The 18,384-nt window shown below is 38.6% G+C and overlaps 2 protein-coding genes across 7 annotated transcripts; both read right to left on the bottom strand.

The window, feature by feature from the left end:
* Positions 1-1,374: 1,374 nt before the first annotated feature.
* LOC6565308 lies at positions 1,375-12,074 on the bottom strand. Of its 5 annotated transcripts, none has more exons than XM_032738236.2 (7): positions 11,989-12,074; positions 7,362-7,584; positions 6,337-6,420; positions 6,098-6,235; positions 5,774-5,913; positions 3,170-5,405; positions 1,375-3,116 (listed from the first exon to the last, which is right to left on the bottom strand). In XM_032738236.2, exons 2-7 carry the CDS (start codon positions 7,548-7,550, stop codon positions 2,976-2,978), a joined length of 2,928 nt encoding a protein of 975 aa, XP_032594127.1. In that variant the 5' UTR covers positions 7,551-7,584; positions 11,989-12,074; the 3' UTR covers positions 1,375-2,975. The 5 variants fall into 5 exon arrangements, with proteins under 5 accessions (XP_032594127.1, XP_043071884.1, XP_001991874.1 ...); XM_043215949.1 differs by having other exon boundaries at positions 7,362-7,565; positions 11,966-11,994; XM_001991838.3 differs by lacking the exon at positions 11,989-12,074 and adding an exon at positions 11,631-11,691.
* A 1,876-nt stretch (positions 12,075-13,950) lies between these two features.
* Positions 13,951-17,093, bottom strand: LOC6565309 (leucine-rich repeat-containing protein 20). Of its 2 annotated transcripts, none has more exons than XM_001991839.2 (4): positions 16,500-17,093; positions 14,552-14,695; positions 14,318-14,485; positions 13,951-14,246 (listed from the first exon to the last, which is right to left on the bottom strand). In XM_001991839.2, the coding sequence occupies exons 1-4, from the start codon at positions 16,795-16,797 to the stop codon at positions 14,086-14,088; spliced, it is 771 nt and encodes a 256-aa protein (XP_001991875.1). In that variant the 5' UTR covers positions 16,798-17,093; the 3' UTR covers positions 13,951-14,085. The 2 variants fall into 2 exon arrangements, with proteins under 2 accessions (XP_001991875.1, XP_032594129.1); XM_032738238.1 differs by lacking the exon at positions 16,500-17,093 and adding an exon at positions 15,055-15,281.
* Between the last annotated feature and the right edge of the window lie 1,291 nt (positions 17,094-18,384).

The following is an 18,384-nucleotide window of genomic DNA, read 5'->3' as shown; positions in this document are numbered from 1 at the left end:
CACGCCATTCCAGATAAGAAATAAATCCATACACACATGAGAAAATACATATATATATTATATACACGTATTTACTTAGGCATATCTAAAAACTCTTTTTTAATTAAGTTAAATTAATGTAGATAAACCATATAGAAATTTGTATGAACCGAGATAGAATTAAATTGATTTGAAGGATGTGCATGTGAATATAGTTCTTTATCCCTTCGATAAATATAATAATATTGATAGCCGATTTTAAAATCATTTTGAATTAAAGTGACTACCATTTCATAAATCTAATAGAGAAACAATCGGTTATCAAGGATATGCATCAATCGGCTTGCTCAAGATTGTTTTTAGTTATCATAGGCTCATTGAAAATCGGTAAAGAGGGAACAATGGTGTTGTGCAAATGTCTGTAACAGGCAAAAGGAAGCATCTCCGTCCGTATAAAGTATATATATTCTTGATCAGGATCAATAGCCGAATCGATATGGTCAAGTCCGTCCTCAGAGACTATAGGAGCTACAGACTAGTTTGGAATATAGGTTCTCGTATACCCCGTACAGATAAAGTGTGCTTATTTTTATCGATAACTGCTTCTGTTTCGCGATCATCGATACATTTCGATTTCCGATAGCGATTACAGTCACCATTTTAATAGTAGTGGCTTTTTATTGATATATAATTTACATTGACATATTGTTCAACATGCAAATCAGATAAGAAATATCTAAATTATACGTCTTCTCATATTGAACTCAAATTTTTGCAAGAATTTTTTAGTGAAATTTGGCAATAAAACTAGAGTATATTTAACAGCTGGGTTCAGTGTATATCGTGTCAAGCTCACTCAATTATAGCCTCATTATTTATGGTATATTTCTAATTAAAATCACTAGCAAAAACTTGTTTCCATGCAAACTAGTCGATTAGTTTAATAGCTTTCTTTGGGAAAATTTTTGCTGCGGCTGATAAAACTCTACGGATTGCCCTCTATTGTATGCGGTAAAAACAAGTCAATTTAGTTTAGTATGCATAGTTTACGATAGATGGCGCATTCGTGGAACACTACAAATGAAGTTTGTGGCGCCATCTGTTGAATCGTATGTGTTTCCTTAGTCAAGACACAGCTACAGGGTTGGCTTTTAACATAAACTCCTTTAGTTATTTGTCGACAATCGAACTGATTTCCACCCAATAAACAATTATGTAACCTGTACTATTTCAATATTATTATTCAAATACTTACTTCGATAATGTATATTTAATTGAAACCAAAAGACGATTTGTTAGTAGATTTATTTATTTGCATTATCTTTCTATTTTTTATTGTTGTATTTTGATTACAGGCATTTCAGTTAGCATAAATAATAATCTAGTAATAATATGTTGGATAAAGTAGCATTTTGTTTAATTAATTGATATGCTTTCAATATACTACGGTAATGAACATATAACTCGCATCATTCATTTATATGTACTTCGATACCCTTGCAGAATGAAGCATTGAAAAGAGAATTCCATTGCACATATGCCTGATCAATCCAAGATGTTTGTATTCTTTAAGTGCAGTCAAGTTCTTTTCTGTGCAATTTTATAAAATACTTTCGAAATCGGACTAATTTTATAAATAACAAACCATTTTGCTTACAAATTTAACTGCACTTAACGCGATTCTAGTACATTTCGCAGTGCAAGGGTATTTGATCTTCGGCAACCCGAAGCAAGCATTTCTTTTATGTTATTAATGTAAATAATATTATCAAATATGCATTTATCTTGGACGGATTAGTTCATATTATTCATGAAAAGCTGTAAGCGACTTTTCAACATATATCGTATATTAAAAAAAAAAAAACTAAAAAATATATCATTTATATATGTTTGAGAATCCCAAAAGCAGGAAACACTGGAAGCCACATGTACTGATTCTGTCGTAGTATGTATGTTCAATTAGGAAACATAGCATGTGCTTGCAACAATTTGAAATTTGTGCCAAGTATTGGAAATGCCATAACCCAATTATTTGCATGTACGAGTATATGTTGTGGTCCTTGATATTTTCTAGTAATACTTTAAAACCTGTGATCCATCCACAATTACTACATTAATGTGATCGAGTACAAGTCTTTTACATTTCGCCTGTCTCTTTGTGTCTTGGTGGCAGTTAGGAATGTTATAATCAAAATTGAGTTAGTTTATTTGGATCGATTTCTGATTATTGATTAGTTTTTTCATAACATAAGTACTTTTGTACATTTCATGACAAAATTAATCAAAATCGAATTGAATTCCATAATAGTTAATAGAAATAGGCAGCATATTGTCTAATGCAAATTAGAGATACATACATACATACATACATACATACATACATAGTTAATGCACTACAAAAATATATTCTATGAGCTTACGATGTTAAGCTGACTGTAGTTGAATGCGCTTTAATGTATTTGATAAAACAAAAAAAGGGCACAGGACAAAGGACTTTACAAGTGTCTTTCCATTATTTAATATCAATTTTCCTTTCAATTTTTTTTTTTTTTTTTGTTCTATTACTAACTGTGCAAACTGTGTGTGTGTGTGTGTGTGTGTGTGTGAACATTTTTTCAGGCAATTGTAATTGGCACTTTTGTTAGTATAGTATTATGTGTATATATAATTGGGGTGTTTCATTAAGTGATTCAACGCATTTTTTAATAGATAGATTGATTGGTAGCTAGAGTCTCCGAGTTGCTGTTTGTCAAGAAAAGCCATATTATTGATAAAGTTAAATCAGTTAAAGAAATTACGCCAACATCGAGAGATTTGTCAAAGCAATATCTGTGTGTATTGTATTATATTTCGAAACTAAGTATTTATAACCATTCCCCGAAGCGTTTGATCGCGCTAGTTTGTGTGTTTGTGCGTGAGCTGTGTAGTTTTAGTCGAATATTTGCAAAAAAAAAGAAATCTTGACTCGTTATACAAGGAGGATTGCGTGTAGGCGCCTACCACTTGCGCGGTGGCGGCGGGGGCAACGGTTTACCACCGGCCTGGTAGATGCTTCGATGGGTCTCCACATATTCACTTTGCGTCTGCGCCACAATACGCTCCTCAGCTGGCACCAAAGCACCGAGCTGAGCTGGCTGCTGATGAAACAGATTTGTAGTTAAGAAATCTGATTAATAACGGAGATTCTTACCTGATGACGGGCGCGGTGTGCGCGAGGTGTGCCTTCTGGTGATGAGATCTCAACATCGTCGGGTGCTGTCCAATGCTCGGTGAACTCGCTGGCGGATCGTGCCAACGATGGATGGCTAATGGAGCGATGGAACGAGCGGCGATCCTCATCATCATAGTACTGCATGCGATAATACGAGCTGGCATCGCTCACATTGTCCAAATGATCGGGCTGTGGTCGGCCAAAGTCAACCGTCACTTCGGACATCGAACGGAAGTCGTTGTGGTCCGTCTGATAGGATGTTCGGGAGCTGCGTCGCGATCTCTGCATATTAAATGCGCCCGGTACGGCACCGGCACCACCAACACCACCCACATGCAGCGGCAGTGTGGGATCGTTGCGTATGGTTCGGACGCTGGAGCCACCATCGCTATCGTACTCATACAGCGTGGGCAGGGAGCTGCGTCGGGAACGGGTATCCCATGGCTGCGGGGCGGACTTCTTGCCTCGCTTGGGTGTACGCATTTCCACATCTGTGTCTTCGTCATCGTCGCTGGGCGGAGCCAGGATGCGTATGATGACGTCCCAGGTTTGCGGCTCGAACATACGCTCATAGCGGGTGTCCTGGCGAATGCGTTCGAAGTCCTCACGGACCACTGCCTCAGTGAGCATGGTGCGTAGGGAAGATTGGGTGGTAATGATCTCCTTCCATTTGGCCCTATCGTCATAGCTGATGTTGTTGTGCACCGAGCTGACATCGTCACCAATTTCGGATAGCTCCGGCTCCTCCAGAATGCGTATGAGGACATCCCAATTGGGCACATCCTTGTCCTGGGGCGGCACCTCAATCGGTTTCATATTGCCAACCAGCTCAGGACTGGTCAACTTCAGCTTGTTGTCATGTATCTGTGCCGGCGGCTCCGCTGGTGGCGCCAAACTCAACTCGCTGCGCTCCATCTTGGGCGTCAGCGTCAGGCCGGAAGCACTGGAGATATCGGAGAAGTTCTCCCATTGCTGTTGCTCGCGCTCGCTCGGATATTTGCGTACCTTCACATCGAACTTGGGATCAACTATTGGCGGTGCCGGTGGTGGTGGCAGTGGTGCCTTCGCCTTACTCTTGTATTCGGTTACGCGTCGCTTGTGGCTCTCAATGTCCTCGATGGTCTTCTTCTCCGTCACCGTACGCAAATAGATATCGTCCACCATGTGCGATGTGACTGGCAGCGGTTGGGGCTGGGACACTACCGCATCTACTGGCACATATTCATCCTCGTAGTAGTGCATGGTGTCCACAGCACGATTGGTGTCATGTACCACTCTGTCGGATATCTCGGAAGATAGATCGGTTATCTCGCTGGGCGCGGGTCCGTCGGTGTAGTCCGACCATGTCTCCGGACGACCATCGACGACCTCGTGATGCGTTCGCGTATACACCGAAAACTTGGGCTCGGCAACCAGTGGCAAGGGTTGTGTCTGTTGTGGCATCTGCGGTGCCGGATGCAGTTCAGGCACATACGTAAACTGCGACTGCATCGTCTCCACTTGCGGCGGCAGCGAGTCCATTGTCATCACACTCTCTCGATCCTCGTACGCTTCCATGATGGTGGACAGATTATTGCGATCCGTACGCAACGTTGCCACGCTCTCCGTATCCGAGGTGACGGGCGATGGAATCGGCGGTGGTGACTTCTTGACGCGCACCTGTACATCAAACTTGGGCGAACCGGCGACCGCTTCCTGTATGGGCGTATTATGTCGCATTACGGTAGTCATCATTGCATTGGCCACTGGGATTTCCTGTGCAGGTGCATAGTGATCGCTGTAGATGCTCGACGTCTCTTGGACAAAGGCGCGATTCTCAAAGCTGCCCGCAGAGCTAAATGGCAGTGATCGTGTGTCAATCTCCTCGATCTCCGAATGCGATTCACTTGGGTAATCCGATGGTATCAACGCACCCTCGCTACCCGACGAACTGTAAACGGCCTGCAGTGCGGCATGGGCACGCGGTATTTTGACGCCCTCAAAGGCGCTAATATTACCAGCACTGCTGCCGCTCAGCTTGGTAATCTCGGAGCCGCTGCCCATGCTCATGGGCAATCTTCGTACCACTGGAATGGGTCGGCTGCGCAGACAATAGTAGGAGACGGCCAAACCCAACAACAGCAGGGTGAGGAACATTATCGCACAGATGATCATCAATATCTGTATGCCCTTCAGCGGGGGCTGAAGTACAGCACCAGTTGCAATAGGATTCAATCTGCAAGCACATCAGTAATTAATTACGAATGATATTCAGAAAGCCAATTGCATTAAAACTGCTCTAACTGAAACTTCCCAAAGTTCCTGTAATGTCGAACATAACTATTCAATGAATTTTGACCTTATGATCCCTCTCTTAAGGCACAATAATTGCTCTATCTCTCTATATGAAAGATTATAGATCTCCTGTGGAATCAGATGTTTCTGATTCCTCAGTTGCATAAGCGGACTACATTTATATCTAATAGTTCCTATGACCAAAGTTTAGTTATGACAGCTTCACAATTGGGAGGCCTGTTGATTTCTTTTCTTTTAATAAACGTTTTTCCTAATTTAAGCTTAGAGAATTTAGATGGTTGTACTTACATGGGCGCTGGCAGTGCTGGTGGCAGTGAAGGCACTGGTGGCGGGTAGCGGCAAACAATTGTGATGATCTCATCGCCATCCATCTCCAAGTTGGCATGGAAGCGCACAATGATGTTGTTGGTAAAGACGCGTGTAGGATTCTACGCAAATTAAAATTTATATACATATAATAACAAGTAAGAAGTCGAAAGAGCTCGATCTGGAAATAACCTGAACCCTAATATGAGTATATGTAAATATACACTTTATTGGTTGGGTATGATTTCCTTTTCGATGGGTTCAGGGTATAAACATTAAACATTGATTTACAGTCGATAGTCATACCTGGATTGTGCCACAACCCTTGAGCGGCAGCTCCAGGCGATAACTGAGTGCACCTTTGCCACTGACGCGGCAGGCGCTGCTGCGATCGTAGTCGGCCTGGATGATGCCATGGAACGGATCATTGAATTTGAGATCAACCTGCGTCAGGCAAAACACAAAAAACAAAACACAAAGCACAGACAACATTAGTATATGGTAATTAGTAGTTTATTTAAATCACTTAAATTAAAGGGTCTTACTTGCATTGAGCCTGCGGCACAGTTGAGTGCGGCTTTGGTTCGATTTAAAAATATCAAGGGACTGATGTCGTCCAGTTTGGTAACCTGCAAGCAGCATCAGCAAAAAAATACATACGGTTTAATAAGACAGACAATATCCAAGTGGCTGCCAATTCGAGGCGCGTGGGAAGCTTGCAATGAGACAAGCGCAAGAGCAAGATCAACAACCAACAATCAACAACCAACTACCAAAAACCAACTCACACACACACACATTCCGAATCCGGATTAGCATATTATGTAAGCTACTAGTGTGGGTTCGCAGCACATGGTAGTTGTTGCTGTAGTTGCTTGGTAGCTTCCGTTGACAGTGGCTTTGAATTTGTCCTCGATAATAAACAAACAATACTCATTCATGTGATGCATTCAAGTATCTCAATGTTCGGGCAGTGTTTGTAGTTGCTTAGTTATTGTTTTGAGATAGTTCATGAAAATCTGTAGCCCTGTTTTTCATTGTTTTGGTTTTCTTTCAAAATTCACACTCGAACTGCAAGCCTACTTCGGATGTTAGCATGTAAATATATAAGTACATAAATTTGTGTCAAAATTTCCTTCCATTTCTTCAGGCAAGTTTTTAAACTGTTTTCCTATTCCAAATATTATCTATTTCGATATGCTCTCAGTTCTAAATTTGATGCAAATTAATGGTGAAAGGTGCACCGACTTCTTGTTTCTATTGTTTATTTGCCGAAATGAGTTTTTCAAATCAAGTTTTAAGTAAAATTAGGAATTTTAATTTGAAATAATTTCAAGAAACTTGAAAGAAGTTGAATTATATAATATCTAAAGAGAACTAATCGATGTTCTACTAATTTCGTAACCATAACGGGTTTAGAGTTGAGAGTAGGTTTCTCAACAATACTTAAAATATCACATAATAGCCAATTAAAGGTTATTTAAAGAAATATACCATTTTTATGTATGTATGTATGTATGTATATATGATGTATGTACATATATGTGTTTGGTGAGAAGGCGCTACTTACTTTGCCATCCAGAGTCGCTTCCTCTGGCAGTCCGTTTGTAGAATAGTTGCCGCTATCGCCATGTTGTACGTAATTGGATTGGGCCACTGCCTGCCCGCTGCACATTAGCAGCAGCAGGAGGGGTAAGCAGGCGGTAAGCATGCAGCGCCAACTGCTGGCCCACAACTGCGGCCACGGGTCTGACTTCATTGTGCTCAAAGGTATCTGTGGAGAAAAAAAACCGCTGCAAAGGAAAAAAATGCTTGAAATTAGCGCACAGTACAAAAACAACAACAACAGCAACAGCAATAACAGCAACAACAATGCCCACATAGATCTGGCTATATAGCCAAGTATCTTTTGTACTACGGCCCCCAGTGAGTCGAGCTCCAATCGTGACGCAGTTGGGGAGACCAGGTTGCAGCTGCAGCTGCTCTTACACAGATACTGAATTGTTATCTTTTAAGCTGTTTTTTTTTTTGTTTTTTTTTTTTGTTGCTGCTGCAGATATTTGCAGCTGCATTTGAAGAACGAGCCAACCAACAAAGGCGGCGATCAGAGCAATCTACAGTCAAGTTGCCAAATTGGGAATGCGATTTTGTTCGACTTATTCAGGCTGGCTACCTACGGGCCAAATAATTGTTTGCCGCTGGCTGATGAATGAATATGAATATGGATCACTTGAGCCCGCTACAGTTGGGTGTACTTCGCTCAAAACACCAATGGAATTTCAATTGCGGATATGGATACCGTTAGTTTGTTAGTATCTCGCCAATGACCCTCTGTCAACGATCTTTGGCCCAAATAGTTGACGCACACACAAATCAGCCAAAAAAACAAACCAAAAAAACAAAAAAGTTACATACAAACATATTTTGTTCATGGTTTCTCTCTCCATTCAACAAGTGGCAGAAGAAGAACAATAAGAACTAAAAAAAACAGCACTTTTCTCATCGGCTTCTTTTCATCGCCAACATTTTGATGTTGTTTTTGCTGTTCGCTGTAAAAGGCTTTCTTAAGCTCCGTCAAATGGATACAGATACAGATACAAATAAAGATTGGACTAGAAATGGCGAGAACACTCTTTTTTTATATTATTTTTAGTTTTATTATTTTATTTTTTATGACAAAAAGTAAGTAGCGATCTTCTTGATATGATGCATACATTAATTTGAGGAATCCAGTGAAAAATCAGGAGAGTTGGTCAGTTGGGTGTGGTTCTAGCTACAGAGAACCACTCTGCCCGAATTTGAGAAACAGTTAACACCGAAAGGGTGTCTATATATATACACACTCGTATATGTGTGTGCATTGGTGTGTATTGGTAAAATAAACCGATTGCCATCCTTTAGCTGACAAACAGCCAACGATAAAAGAAAGTTTGTGTTGAAATTAAAGTGACTTACTAGGTTTCTCAAAATGCCCATTTTTGCAGAGATAAGTGAAGTTAGTGTATGGAACGTATGTATGCAGCAATTCATACTAACTTGGTATCTTGTAATCTATGTATGGTTGTATTGCATAAGACCAGATTGGCCAGACGCAACAACGAAGACTCACGCAACAGCCAATAAAACCATCAGATCGCAACTTATATACTATATACTATATATATATATATAGACTATACATCGATATGTATGATATACTCTTACCATATCGACAAAAGACAAAAAAAAAAACAACACCTACGACAGTTTTGCCATATTTGTCTCAACCAAGTCGCCTTGAGAAGTCAGCAGCAGCTGCAATGCGAGAAAATAAAAGTCAAGCAAAATTTGTGTAGAGGCAAACTTGACTTGCTGCTTTGTGGCTTAAATTCTACGTGATTTGAGCATTTGTTGTCCAAACAAGTTTTTAGCCAAGACACTCAATACTAACACAAAAAATGCCCCCTCCCCCACGCACACACACACACACACATACACACACACATACAGGTACTGCTCGTTGCAAATGTTTGCTAAAGAGCTTTTCGACTTAGGTTTGAACTGAACTGAAGCTGCTGCGCCGTGTTGTGCCCTCGGTTGACGCTGACAAAGTCTTCAACGAAAAGGACAAATAAGTTCAAGTGCATTGCGTATATAGCATAGGAGTAGTTTTAGATATATAAGTGTACACAATGTACAGCAGTGAGTCAGCTAATCCCGTGTGAAATACTTGCGAGAAAATATTTCAAAATTTGTTTCAATGCTCACCGATGCAAAGGTTTGATAAAAACTTGAAATATCTATGGAATGATTCGGCGCATATATGTATATATACTGAGCTAATTACAATAAAAGCTTTCAATAGTTTATGGGGCTATAATTTGATTTTAATTCTAAGATGAGTCAAAAGGCAAATAGAAAGATACAAATCATCAATAGTATTGAATAGCTCCGAAACAATACTATGCGAAGAGAGCTTGTAATCCACCATGAACAAAACACGAAAGCCCATCAAGAATGCACATTCATAGCTTATAAACACCACATACCCAGAGTATTTGTATGCCTGATGGCTCTTACAACTGTAGATGTGTGTACGCATTTATATGTACGAGTATGCATACCTGCACATTGAGGTAATGGCACTCGCACAAGCTCATACACACACATATATATATATATATATATATATATATATTTGTGTGTCTGGAAGTGTTAGCGCAACCATAAGCCCAGATGACGGCGATTTCGAGCAAAACTGGTATTTTGACTTGACGTTGGCTGCTTCTCTGTTCAACTTTACTCCGCTCGACTCTCCCCGACTCTTCTCGTCTCCCTCTCTCTGATTGTCCCTAACTATAAGCTCAGATTTTGCCTTGACTCAGCTCAGCGCGGCTCAGCTCGGCTCTCTGGTACACTGGCTTTAATGATTACGTGACGCCGCTGCCACTTTGGGTTTGCTTTTGCCACAGACTTGACGAAAAGCCGCTGCGAGTATAAATACCAGTATGACAGCGTCCAGTATATACATACGTACATACAGACATACAATCATACATACACAAATCCAAATCAGCATCCCTGGGGCCCATTGCTCACCGGATCCATACCCAGAGATAGAACAAAAGGCGGTGCCACAACTAACGCAAAATGTTAAGCTCCAGCAACCAGTGTCTTTCGCTGCGAAAATTGGCAATATTTCAAATGTGTGTTGCCCACGCATCTACAATTCCATGTAACTTATGTATGTACGCATATAAATATGTATATGTGCATACCCAATTGAATTTGGCTTCTAATCAGCTTTTTTAAATCTGTTGTAAGCTTCCCGTAGAACTCTATGAAATGATGTCTTGAGAATATATTTTCTATATGATTGGCATACAAACTTTACACATCTGTTGAGGTATAAGATATAATCAGATTTCATTATTAAGTTGTCCCTTGTGGCACTCATGGGTTGATTTAACTCTAGCGATTCTTCAATTTCTAAGTATTCCAATAAGAAGTTCTCAAGATAAAGAACTACGCAGTAATTTTTGGATAGAATGTGTTTTCCGTTGGGTATCTGGTATTTAGATAATGCGTATGTTTCTATGTGTGCATACATTTATGTATGTATATGTACAGAAGTATGTATAAATAAGCAGCTGCACAGATATTAAGCTTGAAGTAAGAAAGTACTTAGTCTACAAGCACTTGAGAGCTGCCACAAGATGCAATTAACTTACTCAAAGGCTTGATCACAGAATAGAGCCAAGATATATAGAAAGATTATTTCACTGGAAATGCAGAAGATTATACTCAGAAGTCTGAGTCATTGGTGACAATTGAGTTCTGCTCATAGGTGTATATATACATACAGGTGTATCATACTGATGTATGTGTATGTATGTGATCAATGCGAATCTGTTATTCTGTTATTCTGAGATTTATGGATATGTACGTATATGCTAATGTACAACATATTTACATACATGAACAAAGGTGTGTATTTCATATTAAATCGTCTGTAGTCTCGCCACGTTTCAATTCACAACATCTTATGACACATCAGTCACATATAACAATTAGTTATCCATTAAATGTATATGTGTTAGTTTTTGCATTATTTAAACACAGCGAAAAAAAACAACAACAACAAACAAACACACACAAAACAAAAAAATAAAAATTAGTAAAACGAGGCTAAAAGCCGCGATGCATGCAATATTGTGAACATAACTTCAAAAAAAAGTGTGGCATATTTTTGTATATATTTTGTGTACATAGATAGTACATATGTGTGCTAATACATATGCACTTGTATGCATTTTGTGCATTATACTTAAATAAGAAATGCTACTAACATAATGCTCACTTTTGTTGGTATGTATTTATATAGCTAACAATACATGTATACGGATAGTATACATCAAACCGTAAACAACAGAGTTTCGCAACGGTATTGCGGGAATTTGCTTCTTTTTTTTTACGAATATAGCAAATGTTTCTATTGTTTCAAATATATATATATATATATATATATATTTTTTTCTTTTGTTTAACCAATTTTTAGTGTCGCGCTTCGACGTTTTTTGCTAGCCGCGGTCGTTGGTTCGATCGTTAATTTTCTATATGTATTGAATTTTTATTGTATAGATATTTAATTTATTGTCGATTCTTTGCAAATCGTGTTCTCTACTTTGTCCGTACCCGAACGCGCTCTAGTGGATTACCTGCTTGCGACTGTTGCCACCGTTTGCCATTTGACAGCGACTCGAGCCAGTTTTTGGCGCTGCTCCACAGCGTCAGCCACTTCCGCTCATACTTCAGCTTTGGCTCTGGCTCTGGCTCTGGCTTTGCCTCTGTCTCTGTACTCCACCTTTGGCCATGTTACCCGCCTATCTGTGTGTATTTACTTGTGTGTGTGTGTGTGTGTCTGTGTGTGTCTGCTGCTCAGTCGCTCTCTGCTTACTGACGCGATGTCAGACCTGTTCACTCACCACTGCAGCTCACAGCTCCCAGCTCCCAGCTCCCAATTTCCATACCGCCTTCCCCTCACAATCAGCGGTGCGCAACGAATTTACTTTAGCCAGACAAAGCTGACCTACGCACCCCACCACCCCTGGCCACTCTAACATGATCAACTAGAGCCGAGAGCTCTCTGACGGAGTTGCTTTGATGGAGGGGTATCTCGACATCGGATTTGGTATCTCAACGAATATCTCTCGGCATGTTGCCAAACCTGTTGCGTTCATTTTAATTGCGTTGGCTCTGGCTCTGACTCTGGCTCTTACTCAGTTTGCTGGCTTTTGCCGTTTGTTGTTGTTGCCCAGACACACTGAGAGTGAGCAAAAGCGAGGCCCTCGAAAGAGTGAGCGATTACGATGTGCTGAGCGCCCGCACAGTGGTTATTAGTTACGAAAAGTAAGTAAGGAAAAGTCTATCATTTTCGTTGGAAATTTGGAAAATTTCTTGTTGAAAACGTCAGATATGTAGATACCCTGTAGTAGTTGCTCTTCGTGTACAAACACATATATACCCAGAAACCCATAAACTGCAAGCTGTGCGCTTTAGACAAAGACTATGATTCTTCTATCCAATGATAAGTTGTTGTCATACAGTAATGTCTCAAACAACTTCGAAGTAATGCCTTTTTGATTATAGTTAGGCTTCTAGATTAGTTCAGAATAAACACTCTACCATCCTATATACATACCTTACATACATGTGAGTTTGAATATCGGAATATCGAAGCCAGGGTATCGCGTAGTCGAGCTCTCTCGATTGGAGCACTCTACACTCTACAACATACGCACATTAACTTCATTTGCGTTGTTAAATATTTGATCATATATGTGTATAACTTAATAGTGTATTATGCTCGAGAAAACAATCAAAGAACAAAATAACTTTTACTAATTTAATACGGAGCTTCCCACTGTGCTCCGTTGAGGGTTGAACGCGCGCAATGCGCTCAACTTCAAGTTGATATTGACGCATGGATCCGGACAGGTTTTCTTGCTGTAGCAGAGACTAACCAGCTAACCAGCGTACTGCCCTAGCTCACATACGTAGCATGGTCACACTGGCAGCCGCCATTCACAGCAGACGGCAAAATAAACTGTTAAGCTGCTGAGAGAATATGAAATGAGAGACGATAACGCAGCCGCATTCGTACATGGATATACCCCAGGTAGTCCGGGCATTAGAAAGCATACGATTAACTCAAATAATGAAACGTATTACAACAGATCAACATTCATCCTGTCAGTGATATGCTAGCAGTGAAGTGCAAGTTGTCATTTCAATGACGTCATTGCATTTCATTGGAGACGAAAATTCTCTTTCTCAGTTATGCATCGGAAAGCTATCTTCCGGATATGGCTGTATCAATCAAGTTGCTAATGCTGATTACAACTATATATATATTTTATTAGATCAAAGATGCCTACTTCTAAAAATTTTTAATTTAAACTATCTGCAAGTGTCTAAAAAGTTATAAGATATGAAAATTCTGTTTTTATAGCCTATCCTTTTGAATCTTTGCATATATCATTGTTTTATCTGTACATATCAGTACATATGTCGGATTCGACCAGGTCACTATATATAGTACTTGCAAGTTTAAGATAGACCAATGAAATATAATAAGTAGCACTACCCAAGGTTCTAGTAATATGTCAAAACTCCAATGATTACTGTAAATATACATTGAATTTATTAAACACAAAAAAAATCAAATGGTTGAAAACATTGCATTGAGTGTACAGCAAGTAGTTTCCAGAGATAACGATGGACTTATTTCGACTTATTTACAGGCTCTCCCAGTTCTACCAATCATCTTCATCATCATCAACGACATCTGAAATCTCTAGGCGAAAGCTGGTTCTGAAATCTTTGAGTCTGTTCCGACAGAGTCTGCTCAGTGGATTGTTGCGCAGATCAACCACAGCCAGACAGTCGCTGCTAATTGATTCATCAGTGTCAATCTCTGAAATTGTCGATTGTGTCAGATTGATAAGATTGATAAGACCATATGCAGTACACATGAAGGGTACTCACCCAAAATGGCATTGTGTTGAGCATCCAAACTTGTTAGCTTCTGCAGCTTAAAGACAACTTGAGGTAGTACAATAAATGAATTGTGAGATATATTTAATGTGGTTAAAGCACTAAGATTGGCAAATTCGTCTGGCAGTTTCGTAAGCTGATTATGTGATAGATTGAGATCTGGAATGCAATGCAATATCGTTAAATACATTGAATTGTTTAAACAATCAAATATTTAATAATCACCTGTAATGGCGCTGAACTTCAGCGCAAACTTTGGTGTCACTTTCTTCAGCACATTGCCACTTAAGTTGCAAGTCTGTAGCTCTGTATTTCGCATCAAGTGATAAACTGCATCTGGTATTTGCATTAGCTCACATTTTGATAGATCTGAAAGAAGGAATGAAATGTACAATATAGTTTAGATTATGTTATAATATTAATCGAAGAATAACCATAAGAGCTAAGCAGTTGCAATCATATAATTAAACATTAAACATACAACTTACATCTATTCGTCTCACTATCAACAAGTTTAAAGTTATTTATAGATAACAAAAAAAAAGTTTGCAGTAGGTGGAACCAATTTGGAACATATTTACACTCTTTCAGATATATCTATATAGGGAAGCATACATTTAATTATATATATATGCACACAAGTGCATGAATTTATATGTATATATATATATAATATAGATATAGTAGAAGTAGTTATAGTTAAAAGATATGCGAGCGATCTGCCTTACCTAAATTAGCATTTTCGGTTGCATTTTCGCACCGCTCAATCACTTTGACCACTAAGTGCGCCATTTTCGTACTGCATTTGTATATTTTTGTTGTAGCAGTGGTTAAGTTTATAGGAATTTGGTTAAGTCAAACATTCCTAAAGAACTTTACTATATATATTATGTCTGCCCACAAGCGTGCACAGCAAAAAAACAGAACCTAACGCACTACTATTCTGTTCAACACTAAATGTATATACACACACACACACATATATATATATATATATAAATATATATATATATATAGATATAAATGTACACACGCAACGCAGACTAACCGCCTGAGAGAACAAGAGAGCAGCAATCAGCTGGTAGAAACAAAACATGTTTACGCAACATTTCTCTCTCTCTCTCTCTCTCTCTCTCTCTCTCTCTCTCTTTGTCGCTCTCTCTTTGTCTGTCTTCTCTATTTTGTGCGCTCCTCGACCAAGAAGAAACGACGACTCATAAATGCAGCGTATAAGTCATCCAAATTGTCAGTTCTATAATTTGTTTTTCAATCCAATGAAAATGTAATTTGTTGTGGTCTCTCTTATGTATGTTTTCGCAAGCAGTCGGAAGCAAAGCAGTGAGAATATCCGAAATGAATATGTATGTGTGTGTATATAAATACTTGACCAAAGAGAGAAAAGCTGATCAGAGTATTACTCACTGCTTCTCTGCGTACGATGTGTGTGTATATGTATGTGATTGTTTGCATGTTGCTGCAACCGTGCATTTATTTATCATTTCATTGAAATTACCACTGAACGAATAACCAACTAACAACTCTTTACATTCAGTCAAACTTCAACGCAATGCACCAATAATTGGCTACACAAGAATGTATTTCTATGGTTTACATCAAAGGGGTTCTCCCTTTTAGCAAGTACCTTTCTCGGTCGAAAGGTTCTCAGTGCTTCATTTTCAATTTGTTTTCCTATTTTTGTATTTTACAGCGAGCAAGTAGCTTTACGAAGTGAATCAATTTATACATTTTCAATTGAGCAATATGAATATATATTAATACGTACATACTGGAATATGTATGTAGGTACAAACTGGAGTATTTGGGTGCACACATATCTGTACATACTTGTACCTATATTTATCAGTATGTTGTCGTTTATTAATTTGAGTAATTATACATACATAATTGGTTACATTCGTCAGACACAAAGCAACGCAATATTATCAAATTCGACGATTTGTAAAAAATCTACATATAAAGTTTATATTATAAACAAAACTGTTTATATTGAAACAGAGTGCGCAATAACTGAAATTGGATGTAAGCCAATTTCTGGTCTGCTATGAAAATTCATTTTTACAAAAAACAAATGTGTAAGAGCTGCGTCGCATTATCTCAAGCAGCAGATACATATACATGTATGTATAGGTGATAATTCCGATTTGCAGCTTACCCAGTTTGTGATTCTCCTTAGCGTCTTCACAGCGTTGCACCACGCGTATAACTCCACGTCCGGCGATTGGCGAGAATGTGAGAATGCCTCCAATCCTGGCTATATGTGGCGGTATGCGTGGATCTGCTTCGGTCTCCAGTCCAACATTACTGCCGGAGGTGTCCGTCTCGGCACTGCCTCTGTTGATTTGATTGTTGTCATTGCCATTGCCATTGCCATTTGAACGATCATCGCCATTTCCGCCTCCGCTTCCAGCGTTATTGGCGATATTTGTGATGTCATTGCCAAATGGTCGCATCTTTGCTAATTATTGTTATATCCTTTCGACTTATCGTTTTCTTTATTGGTGGTCGACTGTCACCGCAACACAATTGTTTATTGTTTGTAATGCGGACTTTACTTCACTTAAACTCCACTCAAAAAAATAAATTTGAAACAAATATGTTTATATCACTATATTAGGTTTGTGTTTTTTATTATTTTGTAATACGCATTTAATTCCTTTGAATTAATTATAAATTATTCGGAAAATAAACGCGAACTTTTGAATAACCAACTGAACGTGACTCTCTTGCGCATTGAAATATTGAAAATGCTTTTTACTTGCGGTTTTTATAGCACGGAAGAAGAAAGAAAAACTGCGCATAACAAAACAAATGAAAAGTAAAATGGCAAGAAAATCAACAACAAACAGCAACAAATAATAAGCCACAAATTGGGAGTACCCCCGCTAAGAAATTTTTTTAATACTCTTTTCACATGTGTGCATGTCCAAATATTTTGCTTGCTTGTTATATTATTAAATATTCATATTGTTATATATTTATATTAATTATGTATGGTGATACAAATCAGACCAATAATTATAGCAGTAATATCTAGGATCAACTAGATATCCCTTGAAAAGAGTTACGGATTTTTTTTTTTTTTGAAAAGTAAATTGAGTCGAGAAGAATATTTTAATTACATGATAAAGTGTTTATTCTTTTTAATAAAGATTAGCAAATATTATACTGCGAATCTACCCAATAAGCAAAAGCTCGATAAATTCGAATTCGATGCCAAATAGTGTTTGTAATCTTTTTCATATCGCGAGTCGCAAAGAAAATTCTAAATCATTTGGACTGACTCGAGGAAAGGGTATAGATGCATTCTACAAAATCGTCTTGTCATCGTAAGAGCAATACCCTCAGTTATAAACAGTATTTCTCTTGGTCTGCTGTGTTCTGGCAATGGAGAAGTGTAAAAGTTCAACATATCGAGAGGAGAGCGAGAGCGAGAGAAAGGGAATCTTTCAATGAGAATTTGATGCGTACACGCTCAATATATATATATATATATATATATATATATATATATATACAATATATTTATATGTTGATCACAATTTTTACGCATCTGATAAATAGCGATGCTTAGGTACCGGAACTGCTGTAAAAATTTTCCGCACACTTGTCATACGTCGCTTGTATGTGTATATGTATGTGTACGGACATAGAACGCAATATGAATATATGTATGTATGTTATTACGCATGTGCTTGAGTGATAATAATGTATGGGTGGCATCACCTACATATACCAGTACACAATCACACAATATATCCATGCATACGAATGTATATCCATGTATCTTTTGCGTGCTCGATTGAGCAGATCATTAAAAAGAATGCAGAAAGCTTTTGCGCTTTTCCGCTTTTCATGTGCAGAAAGTTCGCCTGCTGCTTTGGGCAGCTTTTCCTTTTTGTGAAACACAGCTAGTGAAAGTCGTCGCGCAAAAGCTTTAGCTGTGCCCCACCATAAAATTGTCCAAGTCGTATTTATGAAAAGAATCTCTTCGATTTTTTTTTTTATTTACAGACAAATATCGGCTAGAGTTGAAGTGT

This window comes from Drosophila grimshawi, unplaced genomic scaffold (genome assembly GCF_018153295.1).
Source record: "Drosophila grimshawi isolate 15287-2541.00 unplaced genomic scaffold, ASM1815329v1 contig_848, whole genome shotgun sequence".
NCBI lineage: Eukaryota > Metazoa > Arthropoda > Insecta > Diptera > Drosophilidae > Drosophila > Drosophila grimshawi.
This window is presented reverse-complemented; position numbering and strand designations above follow the sequence as displayed.

What these genes read in the sequence shown, in the direction of transcription:
- LOC6565308 (XM_032738236.2), bottom strand. Translation starts at nt 7,550, where the DNA reads ATGAAGTCAGACCCGTGGCCGCAGTTGTGGGCCAGCAGTTGGCGCTGC. An exon ending in GTGCCGCAGGCTCAATGCAA is followed by an intron (nt 6,236 to 6,336) that starts GTAAGACCCTTT and finishes TGCCTGACGCAG; the next exon opens with GTTGATCTCAAATTCAATGA. An exon ending in CACACCGCGCCCGTCATCAG is followed by an intron (nt 3,117 to 3,169) that starts GTAAGAATCTCC and finishes CTGTTTCATCAG; the next exon opens with CAGCCAGCTCAGCTCGGTGC.
- LOC6565309 (XM_001991839.2), bottom strand. Translation starts at nt 16,797, where the DNA reads ATGCGACCATTTGGCAATGACATCACAAATATCGCCAATAACGCTGGA. An exon ending in GAAGTTCAGCGCCATTACAG is followed by an intron (nt 14,486 to 14,551) that starts GTGATTATTAAA and finishes ATTGCATTCCAG; the next exon opens with ATCTCAATCTATCACATAAT. An exon ending in TCAACACAATGCCATTTTGG is followed by an intron (nt 14,247 to 14,317) that starts GTGAGTACCCTT and finishes CGACAATTTCAG; the next exon opens with AGATTGACACTGATGAATCA.